We start from the raw sequence: 13,459 nt of genomic DNA, 5'->3' as shown, positions 1-13,459 counted from the left end.
GGGGTGTGTGACCCCGAGGTGGCATAGGGTGTGTGACCCTGAAGTGACATGGGGTGTGTGACCCCGAGGTGGCATGAGGTGTGTGACCCCAAAGTGACATGGGGTGTATGACCCCGAGGTGGCATGGGGTGTGTGACCCCAAAGTGACATGGCGTGTATGACCCCGAGGTGGCATGGGGTGTGTGACCCTGAAGTGACATGGGGTGTGTGACCCCGAGGTGGCATGGGGTGTGTGACCCCGAAGTGGCATAGGGTGTGTGACCCCGAGGTGGCATGAGGTGTGTGACCCCGAGGTGGCATGAGGTGTGTGACCCCAAAGTGACATAGGGTGTGTGACCCTGAGGTGGCATGATGTGTGTGACCCCAAAGTGACATAGGGTGTGTGACCCTGAGGTGGCATGAGGTGTGTGACCCCAAAGTGACATGGGGTGTGTGACCCTGAGGTGGCATGAGGTGTGTGACCCCAAAGTGACATGGGGTGTATGACCCCGAGGTGGCATGGGGTGTGTGACCCTGAAGTGACATGGGGTGTGTGACCCTGAAGTGACATAGGGTGTGTGACCCCGAAGTGGCATGGGGTGTGTGACCCCGAAGTGGCATGGGGTGTGTGACCCCGAGGTGACATGGGGCGTTTGACCCCGAGGTGACATGGGGTGTGTGACCCCGAGGTGGCATGTGGTGTGTGACCCCGAAGTGACATGGGGTGTGTGACCCCGAGGTGGCATGGGGTGTGTGACCCCGAAGTGGCATAGGGTGTGTGACCCCGAGGTGACATGGGGTGTTTGACCCCGAGGTAATATGGGGTGTGTAGCCCCTATACCCCAATATAAACCAAGTTATGATTTGGTATACCCCGTTGCAGATGAAAAAAATGCCTCAAAATACAATGCATTGTGGGAAAGTATTGCTTGAATCGATCGTCACCATTCGGCAAACGGTTTGGACAAAAACGTAACCATGACACTTGCAGGTGTTCAAGAACAAAAAATAAAACCATAGGAACTAGAATTTTAAAATAGCTCCACCCGAGGCAAACATAATTAGGTGACACAACGCAAGCAAATCCATACTCCGTTCTTGACAAAAATCATTCAATATTACCGACCGACCACCGATGTTATTTGTAGACAATTATCACCCCGGCCTTCTTCCACCGAAGAAGAACCTGTAATTGCACTGTCACTCGTTTAGCAGAAGTCCTGGTTCCAAAATGGCGCCACCAACGTTGTATATTCTACTGTTAATTATTACAGGTTGTCTGGTTATATATTAAAAAGGGTCACGATTCCGCTAAGTACAATTTAGTTAAACTTTAATATTCACTTTTAATCACGTGGTCTGCCCTTCCGCGTGCTACAGAAGGTACAGGTTAGTGTTGCTGCTGGATTCAATGAAGATTGTTTTGTTTTGTGAATGTAGTCTAAGGAGCTTTTTCCTGAGATAAGCCAAAAATCACTGACATCACAGGTGACGTCATGATGTAAAACGGAGCGAGAGCCCGAGCCAACGCCTATCTGATTACTGTATTAATAAGCACGCTCTAAATGAACTGACGATATGACAAGGTCAAAGAACACGACCTGTGAAATTGACCATGTGTCTATTTAGCATATTCGTATTTGTTTTGCATGCTTTATTTGTGATTGATAACGTTATGCTTATTATGTTTTGTTTACACATGTGCAATATAAAATGTGTGACGTCTAATCAATGGTATTTCTATTAGTCATTATCACTTACCGTACAACGCGCCTTCATTTATATCTACATGTGATTTTCACTGTTTATTTGCCCTGATATGATATTTAAAATGTCACCCAAATCACAGTCCCTCTAGCCCTAGAAGGACTGTGTCCAGATTAAACCTTTCTACAGAAATTCCCAACGCTGCTGTTCAAATCAAATCATGAAATGTTCAACATATTTTTTATTCTGTCATGGCCAATGTACCATACCGTACCAGTTGGTATCGTTCGGCGTGGGCCTAGGTTTGTTTCGAACCAGGCGAGCGTGCCCAATATTGGATGTTACTAAATTCAAGTTGTTCATGTGAAAGTTGCAAGTGCAGGAGTTGTTTTTGGTTTTGACAATGGGTGGATGCGAGATTTTGCCGTTGAGTGCTTGACATGAACGAGTTCTTTTGTCTGGTGTAAATCGTTCGATGTGTAGGTGAGATGAGTACCCTATGGCAGTAAGTTTTGTCATATGTGCCAAATTAAGAGTAAGTGGGTTATAGATGGAGTCATGTTATATAATGACTTGGCAGTGAGCAGTGGTCTAGATGTGGAAATGGTAGTCATGGCAACATAGTTTTTGATGTGGGCATGGTATATTTTGGCAGTTAAATGACAGTATACTAGTTACCAAGTACTTGAACTGGGAAGATATCCACTTATCATCTCAAGCATCAAACGTATGATTAACTACTGGCTGAAAATAAAACATATGGATGAAACCACTCTGATCTCTGAGGCCTACAAACTTGGCACCAATTTGGACAAAGAAAACGTCAGTAATTGGACCACAGGCATAAAAAAATTACTGAACCTTTTGGAAATTAGTGATGTTTGCGAAAAAACCAGTATTATCCCATTAGCTACAAAAAAACTAAAAAATATGTTTGAGAAACACTGCACAGAAACAATGCATAATGACAATAAAGGCACTAATCACAAAAATAAACTTCGTACCTACAGACAGCTGAAAACTGATTTTGCACTTGAAAAATACCTTGAAATTATTAAAAATCCCATCCACAGATCATCTATGACTAAACTGAGGATAAGTGCCCACATACTTCAGATTGAAGTTGGGCGATATTACAACATAGATATCTTAAATAGAACATGCCCTGTCTGTGACTCCAATGAATCTGAAGATGAAGAACTCTTCCTCTTCAATTGTAACCTGTACAAATTTGAAAGAGATGCTTTGTTTAAAAACTTATCCGGTAATCTGAAAGCACTTCTCAATAACAAAAATTCTAAAACCGTCCAAGCAATTGCCAAGTTTATCAGCGACTGTTTCAATAAAAGAGAGAATTTCATGAAAAGCAATTTACCAGCCGCCTCAAAATAACACCAAAAAATATTTATATAATAATATTTTCACAGTATTACTATTTATTTCTTTTTTATTATTTTTATTACTTATGTATTTTATTGTTCCTTATATCCTTATTGTATTCTAATCTAGATCCCAGAAGGGATACGATATCAATAAAGGTTGTTATATATACATTTCTTGTATGAAAATGCTGCCTCGATTACAATGTCTTTAAATTATGCGTGCTTTTAGTTTTTTAGTTAATTTTCTTTTCTTTTTTAGGTTTTATGGACCAGTCGGGTGCAAAGCATGTGTACGCTAAGACAGATCGAGTTATTTTGTTTAATTGTTGTTATAATTCGTGCTGATGCCACTATGTTAGACGTGAGAAAATTCGGCAAAGAACTTGATAAATTGACAAATGAAGGACTCGGAGTTCAACAAACGCAGGTCAGTAATTCACAAATACATATGAATGTTAGCATTCAATTCAATATTCCTATCTATGCCAATGACAATCGAATTATTTTATTCTAATTCAATTATTCTATTGTTATTTATTTATTTATTTATTTATTTATTTATTTATTTATTTATTTATTTATTTATTTATTTATTTATTTATTTATTTATTTATTTATTTATTTATTTATTTATTTATTTATTTATTTAAACTTACTAAAACTCCATTTATGGAGGACTCTCTGTTAAAAAATTACTCATTTGGGAAAAATGTCAAACAGTTGTTTATTAAAACCCTACAATTTAATTTTGTTGATATGTTTATAGTAATATTCGCCATGAATGAACTTCAACAAATACTTGGCGATTTGCCTCAAAGGCTGTAACATTTTCATTCCGTGTTGTTATATTCTACCGAATGACTTGAACTAGAGACCGTTCTTACAACACGATACGGATTATACAAAACAAAATTGACTGTGAGTTGGTGGCGTTCTTGGGTACTGCCTGGCGTAGGTAGTACTGTTATGACATCATTCCCGCACTGCCTGGCGTAGGTGGTATTTTTATGACATCATGCCCACACTGTCTGGCGTAGGTGGTATTATTATGACATCATGCCCGCCCTGCCTGGCGTAGGTGGTATTATTATGACATCATGCCCGCACTGCCTGGCGTATGTGGTATTTTTATGACATCATGTTCTCACTGCCTGGCGTAGGTGGTATTATTAAGTCATCATGCCCGCACTGCCTGGCGTAGGTGGTATTTTTATGACATCATGCCCGCTCTGCCTGGCGTATGTGGTATTTTTATGACATCATGTTCTCATTGCCTGGCGTAGGTGGTATTATTAAGATATCATGCCCGCACTGCCTGGTGTATGTGGTATTGTTATGACATCATGCCCGCACTGCTTGACGTAGGTGGTATTATTATGACATCATGCCCGCCCTGCCTGGCGTAGGTGGTATTATTATGACATCATGCCCGCACTGCCTGGCGTATGTGGTATTTTTATGACATCATGTTCTCACTGCCTGGCGTAGGTGGTATTATTAAGACATCATGCCCGCACTGCCTGGCGTAGGTGGCATTTTTATGACATCATGCCCGCTCTGCCTGGCGTATGTGGTATTATTATGACATCATGCCCGCACTGCCTGGTGTATGTGATATTATTATAACATCATGCCCGCACTGCCTGGCGTATGTGGTATTGTTATGACATCATGCCCGCACTGCTTGACGTAGGTGGTATTATTATGACATCATGCCCGCACTGCCTGGCGTAGGTGGTATTATTATGACATCATGCCCACACTGCCTGGTGTATGTGGTATTATTATGACATCATGCCCGCACTGCCTGGCGTAGGTGGTATTATTATGACATCATGCCCACACTGCCTGGTGTATGTGGTATTATTATGACATCATGCCCGCACTGCTTGACGTAGGTGGTATTATTATGACATCATGCCCGCACTGCCTGGCGTAGGTGGTATTATTATGACATCATGCCCGCACTGCCTGGCGTAGGTGGTATTTTTATGACATCATGCCCGCACTGCCTGGCGTAGGTGGTATTATTATGACATCATGCCCGCACTGCCTGGCATAGGTGGTATTATTATGACGTCATGCCCGAACTGCCTGGCGTATGTGGTATTATTATGACATCATGCCTGCACTGCCTGGCGTATGTGGTATTATTATGACATCATGCTCTCACTGCCTGGCGTATGTGGTATTATTATGGCATCATGCTCTCACTGCCTGGCGTATGTGGTAATATTATGACATCATGCCCGCACTGCCTGGCGTAGGTGGTATTATTATGACATCATGCCCGCACTGCCTGGCCTAGGTGGATTTATTATGACATCATGCCCGCACTGCCTGGCGTAGGTGGTATTTTTATGACGTCATGCCTGCACTGCCTGGCGTATGTGGTATTATTATGACATCATGCTCTCACTGCTTGGCGTATGTGGTATTATTATGGCATCATGCTCTCACTGCCTGGCGTATGTGGTATTATTATGACATCATGCTCTCACTGCCTGGTGTATGTGGTATTATTATGACATCATGCCCTCACTGCCTGGCGTAGGTTGTATTATTATGACATCATGCCCGCACTGACTAGCGTATGTGGTATTGTTATGACATCATGCCCGCACTGCCTGGCGTAGGTGGTATTATTATGACATCATGCCCGCACTGCCTGGCGTAGGTGGTATTATTATTATGACTTCATGCCCGCACTGCCTGGCGTAGGTGGTATTTTGATGACACCATGCCCGCACTGCCTGGCGTAGGTGGTATTGTTATGATATCATCCCCGCACTGCCTGGCGTAGGTGGTATTATTATGACATCATGCTCTCACTGCCTGGCGTAGGTGGTAATATTATGACATCATGCCCGCACTGCCTGCCGTAGGTGGTATTATTATGACATCATGCTCTCACTGCCTGGCGTAGGTGGTATTATTATGACATCATGCCCACACTGCCTGGTGTATGTGGTATTATTATGATATCATGCCCGCACTGCTTGATGTAGGTGGTATTATTATGACATCATGCCCGCACTGCCTGGCGTAGGTGGTATTATTATGACATCATGCCCGCACTGCCTGGCGTAGGTGGTATTTTTATGACATCATGCCCGCACTGTTTGACGTAGGTGGTATTATTATGACATCATGCCCGCACTGCCTGGCATAGGTGGTATTATTATGACATCATGCCTGCACTGCCTGGCGTATGTGGTATTATTATGACATCATGCTCTCACTGCCTGGCGTATGTGGTATTATTATGACATCATGCTCTCACTGCCTGACGTATGTGGTATTATTATGACATCATGCTCTCACTGCCTGGTGTATGTGGTATTATTATGACATCATGCCCTCACTGCCTGGCGTAGGTTGTATTATTATGACATCATGCCCGCACTGCCTGGCGTATGTGCTATTGTTATGACATCATGCCCGCACTGCCTGGCGTAGGTGGTATTATTATGACATCATGCCCTCACTGCCTGGCGTATGTGGTATTATTATGACATCATGCCCGCACTGCCTGGCGTAGGTGGTATTTTTATGACATCATGCCCGCACTGTCTGGCGTAGGTAGTATTTTTATGACATCATGCCCGCACTGCCTGGCGTAGGTGGTATTATGATGACATCATGCTCTCAATGCCTGGCGTAGGTGGTATTATTTTGACATCATGCCCGCACTGCCTGGCGTATGTGGTATTGTTATGACATCATGCCCGCACTGCTTGACGTAGGTGGTATTATTATGACATCATGCTCTCACTGACTGGCATAGGTGGTATTTTTATGACGTCATGCCCGCGCTGCCTGGTATTAAGTTAAAGTCACTTTATCGTGTGTGAGGGATTAGAGCACGTGACGCAGACTAAATATGCTGGTCAATAGTTGCAATGTAATAAAGTTATATTGCACCTACCTTACACTATTACGTCACTATAACATGTGGCTGTCAATGTAATAAAGTTTTATAATTGTTTCAGGAACACCTCGATACATTGGAATATGAATCACATACGCTAGATGGGAAGACTATTTTATCAAGAGTAAGCATTGCATCATTATTACCAGAAATAGCACTAAAATTAATTATAATGAATCAATTTTTCACTGATCCCATATATTTCGAAGAGACTTAGCTCTTCTTTTCCATTGGTCATTACAATCTATGACTGTCAGATTAAGTGTGGATCATTTCATGCATGAAACTAGAGTGGTTACACGTGTAATATGTATCGATAATTAAGTTGCCAAGGTTACTGGAATTACTGAGACCTCAGGTGTCTAACTACCTACTGCTTTCTTTTTGTTATAGTGTCCAGTTTTTTATCCGATTATTTTAGTTGTCTTAAGATTGTGTTTTATTCAATGTCAGAACTATTATTACATTATTTATGAAGACAAACTTCTGCTTTTCAGTTAAAACACGAACTGACTGCTAAGTTTGTTGAAAGACTGCGTGCACTTGAAAATCTGCGCGATGCTGTTGAAAGTTCATTCGAGGAGCCAGATGGACAATTCCCGGAGTGTTGTATGACGGATGGTTTGGAGTATGACTCTCGATTTGGCACAGAGGTAGGATCAATCAATCAATCATTCCAGTCAGCAAATAATCCAAAAAATTAAATTAAAAATGAAACATATATCGAAAATATATTGATGTTCCGAAAAAGTCTTGTATTATACAATTTATATGAGCGTTCCAATTTATTTTTACTGTACTATAAAATGATATGAAATTAAATAGGCTAGCATATAATTTTCTAACTCGTTGGTGAAAAGACAATTTTACCACACGTTTGAAGAACATTGTATTTTCTGCTAAATGTCTAACCCTGTTTCTTTCCTCCACACGCCCACCCACCCACAAAAAACATGAACACTCCCATGTACCAATGAGTAGAACAACGTTGACAAATATAAATAATATAATTTTCGAAGATCAAATAATATTTTATTATCAATATAGACGTTGTTATTATGAATATTTGTTTACACTACACAGATTGACATGGATACACTGTGCGAAAGAATTTCACCCACGACAGACCGAGAAACGGCAAAAAAAGTATCAGAAAACGTCCTTGAGGAAATGAAAAAGAATTACCAAAGCAACCCAACTTTAAAATGGCAATACTATGGCAGTGCAGAGGGCGTTTTTTCACTATACCCGGCACATTATATGAAGGATTGTGACTCATATGATAACAGATTAAGGTATATAAATAGACAACAGTTTGTAAGTGTCATGTTGACAGAAAACTAACAACAGTTTGTAAGTGTCATGTTGACAGACAACTAACAACAGTTTGTGAGTGTCATGTTGACAGACAACTAACAACAGTTTGTAAGTGTCATGTTGACAGACAACTAACAACAGTTTGTGAGTGTCATGTTGACAGACAACTAACAACAGTTTGTAAGTGTCATGTTGACAGACAACTAACAACAGTTTGTAAGTGTCATGTTGACAGACAACTAACAACAGTTTGTAAGTGTCATGTTGACAAACAACTAACAACAGTTTGTAAGTGTCATGTTGACAAACAACTAACAACAGTTTGTAAGTGTCATGTTGACAAACAACTAACAACAGTTTGTAAGTGTCATGTTGACAGACAACTAACAACAGTTTGTAAGTGTCATGTTGACAGACAACTAACAACAGTTTGTAAGTGTCATGTTGACAGACAACTAACAACAGTTTGCAAGTGTCATGTTGACAGACAACTAACAACAGTTTGTAAATGTCATGTTGACATACAACTAAAAACAGTTTGTAAGTGTCATGTTGACAGACAACTAACATTAGTTTGTAAGTGTCATGTTGACAAACAACTAACAACAGTTTGTAAGTGTCATGTTGACAGACAACTAACAACATGTTGTAAGTGTCATGTTGACATACAACTAACAACAGTTTGTAAGTGTCATGTTGACAGACAACTAAAAACAGTTTGTAAGTGTCATGTTGACATACAACTAAAAACAGTTTGTAAGTGTCATGTTGACAGACAACTAACAGTTTGTAAGTGTCATGCTGACAGACAACTAACAACATTTTGTAAGTGTCATGCTGACAGACAACTAACAACATTTTGTAAGTGTCATGTTGACAGACAACTAACAACAGTTTGTAAGTGTCATGTTGACAAACAACTAACAACAGTTTGTAAGTGTCATGTTGACAGACAACTAACAACATTTTGTAAGTGTCATGTTGACATACAACTAACAACAGTTTGTAAGTGTCATGTTGACAGACAACTAAAAACAGTTTGTAAGTGTCATGTTGACATACAACTAAAAACAGTTTGTAAGTGTCATGTTGACAGACAACTAACAGTTTGTAAGTGTCATGCTGACAGACAACTAACAACATTTTGTAAGTGTCATGTTGACAGACAACTAACAACAGTTTGTAAGTGTCATGTTGACAGACAACTAACAACAGTTTGTAAGTGTCATGTTGACAAACAACTAACAACAGTTTGTAAGTGTCATGTTGACAAACAACTAACAACAGTTTGTAAGTGTCATGTTGACAAACAACTAACAACAGTTTGTAAGTGTCATGTTGACAGACAACTAACAACAGTTTGTAAGTGTCATGTTGACAGACAACTAACAACAGTTTGTAAGTGTCATGTTGACAGACAACTAACAACAGTTTGCAAGTGTCATGTTGACAGACAACTAACAACAGTTTGTAAATGTCATGTTGACATACAACTAAAAACAGTTTGTAAGTGTCATGTTGACAGACAACTAACATTAGTTTGTAAGTGTCATGTTGACAAACAACTAACAACAGTTTGTAAGTGTCATGTTGACAGACAACTAACAACATTTTGTAAGTGTCATGTTGACATACAACTAACAACAGTTTGTAAGTGTCATGTTGACAAACAACTAACAACAGTTTGTAAGTGTCATGTTGACAAACAACTAACAACAGTTTGTAAGTGTCATGTTGACAGACAACTAACAACAGTTTGTAAGTGTCATGTTGACAGACAACTAACAACAGTTTGTAAGTGTCATGTTGACAGACAACTAACAACAGTTTGCAAGTGTCATGTTGACAGACAACTAACAACAGTTTGTAAATGTCATGTTGACATACAACTAAAAACAGTTTGTAAGTGTCATGTTGACAGACAACTAACATTAGTTTGTAAGTGTCATGTTGACAAACAACTAACAACAGTTTGTAAGTGTCATGTTGACAGACAACTAACAACATTTTGTAAGTGTCATGTTGACATACAACTAACAACAGTTTGTAAGTGTCATGTTGACAGACAACTAAAAACAGTTTGTAAGTGTCATGTTGACATACAACTAAAAACAGTTTGTAAGTGTCATGTTGACAGACAACTAACAGTTTGTAAGTGTCATGCTGACAGACAACTAACAACATTTTGTAAGTGTCATGTTGACAGACAACTAACAACATTTTGTAAGTGTCATGTTGACAGACAACTAACAACAGTTTGTAAGTGTCATGTTGACAAACAACTAACAACGTTTTGTATGTGTCATGTTGGCAGACAACTAACAACAAGTTGTAAGTGTCATGTTGACAAACAACTAACAACATTTTGTAAGTGTCATGTTGACAGACAACTAACAACAGTTTGTAAGTGTCATGTTGACAGACAACTAACAACAGTTTGTAAGTGTCATGTTGACAGAAAACTAACAACATTTTGTAAGTGTCATGTTGACAGACAACTAACAACAGTTTGTAAGTGTCATGTTGACAGACAACTAACAACAGTTTGTAAGTGTCATGTTGACAGACAACTAACAACAGTTTGTAAGTGTCATGTTGACATACAACTAACAACAGTTTGCAAGTGTCATGTTGACAGACAACTAACAACAGTTTGTAAATGTCATGTTGACAGACAACTAACAACAGTTTGTAAGTGTCATGTTGACAGACAACTAACAACAGTTTGTAAGTGTCATGTTGACAGACAACTAACAACAGTTTGTAAGTGTCATGTTGACAGACAACTAACAACAGTTTGTAAGTGTCATGTTGACAGACAACTAACAACAGTTTGTAAGTGTCATGTTGACAGACAACTAACAACAGTTTGTAAGTGTCATGTTGACAGACAACTAACAACAGTTTGTAAGTGTCATGTTGACAAACAACTAACAACAGTTTGTAAGTGTCATGTTGACAAACAACTAACAACAGTTTGTAAGTGTCATGTTGACAGACAACTAACAACAGTTTGTAAGTGTCATGTTGACAAACAACTAACAACAGTTTGTAAGTGTCATGTTGACAAACAACTAACAGTTTGTGAGTGTCATGTTGACAGACAACTAACAACAGTTTGTAAGTGTCATGTTGACAGACAACTAACAACAGTTTGTAAGTGTCATGTTGACAGAAAACTAACAACATTTTGTAAGTGTCATGTTGACAGACAACTAACAACAGTTTGTAAGTGTCATGTTGACAGACAACTAACAACAGTTTGTAAGTGTCATGTTGACAGACAACTAACAACAGTTTGTAAGTGTCATGTTGACATACAACTAACAACAGTTTGTAAGTGTCATGTTGACAGACAACTAACAACAGTTTGTAAGTGTCATGTTGACAGACAACTAACAACAGTTTGTAAGTGTCATGTTGACAGACAACTAACAACAGTTTGTGAGTGTCATGTTGACAGACAACTAACAACAGTTTGTAAGTGTCATGTTGACAAACAACTAACAGTTGGTGAGTGTCATGTTGACAGACAACTAACAACAGTTTGTAAGTGTCATGTTGACAAACAACTAACAGTTTGTAAGTGTCATGTTGACAGACAACTAACAACAGTTTGTAAGTGTCATGTTGACAGACAACTAACAACAGTTTGTAAGTGTCGTATTGACAAACAACTAACAACAGTTTGTAAGTGTCATGTTGACAGACAACTAACAACAGTTTGTAAGTGTCATGTTGACAGACAACTAACAACAGTTTGTGAGTGTCATGTTGACAGACAACTAACAACATTTTGTAAGTGTCATGTTGACAAACAACTAACAGTTTGTAAGTGTCATGTTGACAGACAACTAACAACAGTTTGTAAGTGTCATGTTGACAGACAACTAACAACAGTTTGTAAATGTCATGTTGACAGACAACTAACAACAGTTTGTAAGTGTCATGTTGACAGACAACTAACAACAGTTTGTAAGTGTCATGTTGACAGACAACTAACAACAGTTTGTAAGTGTCATGTTGACAGACAACTAACAACAGTTTGTAAGTGTCATGTTGACAGACAACTAACAACAGTTTGTAAGTGTCATGTTGACAGACAACTAACAACAGTTTGTAAGTGTCATGTTGACAGACAACTAACAACAGTTTGTAAGTGTCATGTTGACATACAACTAACAACATTTTGTAATTGTCATGTTGACAGACAACTAACAACAGTTTGTAATTGTCATTTGACAGACAACTAACAACAGTTTGTAAGTGTCATGTTGACAAACAACTAACAACAGTTTGTGAGTGTCATGTTGACAGACAACTAACAACAGTTTGTAATTGTCATTTGACAGACAACTAACAACAGTTTGTAATTGTCATTTGACAGACAACTAACAACAGTTTGTAAGTGTCATGTTGACAGACAACTAAAATCAGTTTGTAAGTGTCATGTTGACAGACAACTAACAACAGTTTGTGAGTGTCATGTTGACAAACAACTAACAACAGTTTGTAATTGTCATTTGACAGACAACTAACAACAGTTTGTAAGTGTCATGTTGACTGACAACTAACAACAGTTTGTAATTGTCATTTGACAGAACACTGGCGTTATTTGTACTAATCCGGGTTTTATATGTTTCTATGTTTTCTGCAATTAGTATATATTGTCTGGTACTGTGTATTATATATTGTCTGGTACTGTGTATTATATGTTCTTATCTGTAAGGACATACATCAAAACGATTATAATATATGTCTTTTTAAATTCACAAATTTTAAATGTTTGTACATAAAATGCTTAATTTATTTTCAGGCCATGGTATGTTGAAACCGCGACACCTGAGCCCAAAAATGTGGTTTTAGTGATAGACAGAAGTGGTTCAATGTCAGACAAATTTAATGGAACTAGTTTGATGCAAATAGCCAAAGATGCCTCGATTAATGTTCTCAATACTATGAATCCAATGAACAAGGTAATTGTACACATTTTGGTACTAACTATGAACTCAATGAACAAGGTAATTGTACGCATTGTGGTCCTAACTATGAACTTAATTAACAAGGTAATTGTACGCATTTTGGTACTAATTATGAACAAGGTAATTGTACGCATTTTGGTACTAACTATAAACTTAATGAA

The 13,459-nt window shown here is 38.8% G+C and overlaps 1 protein-coding gene across 1 annotated transcript in view; it reads left to right on the top strand.

Moving 5' to 3' along the window:
* Nucleotides 1–2,185: 2,185 nt before the first annotated feature.
* The window catches only part of LOC102808043 (VWFA and cache domain-containing protein 1-like), a 47,602-nt gene continuing 36,328 nt past the window's right edge, over nucleotides 2,186–13,459 (top strand). The window contains exons 1-6 of the mRNA XM_085496109.1: nucleotides 2,186–2,191; nucleotides 3,328–3,495; nucleotides 7,061–7,123; nucleotides 7,497–7,652; nucleotides 8,083–8,294; nucleotides 13,133–13,292. Of these exons, the coding sequence (XP_085352235.1) occupies nucleotides 2,186–2,191; nucleotides 3,328–3,495; nucleotides 7,061–7,123; nucleotides 7,497–7,652; nucleotides 8,083–8,294; nucleotides 13,133–13,292 (765 nt within the window). The remainder of the gene's footprint in view (nucleotides 2,192–3,327; nucleotides 3,496–7,060; nucleotides 7,124–7,496; nucleotides 7,653–8,082; nucleotides 8,295–13,132; nucleotides 13,293–13,459) is intronic.

This window comes from Saccoglossus kowalevskii, chromosome 22 (assembly GCF_978046115.1).
Source record: "Saccoglossus kowalevskii chromosome 22, keSacKowa6.1, whole genome shotgun sequence".
Taxonomy (NCBI): domain Eukaryota; kingdom Metazoa; phylum Hemichordata; class Enteropneusta; family Harrimaniidae; genus Saccoglossus; species Saccoglossus kowalevskii.
This window is presented reverse-complemented; position numbering and strand designations above follow the sequence as displayed.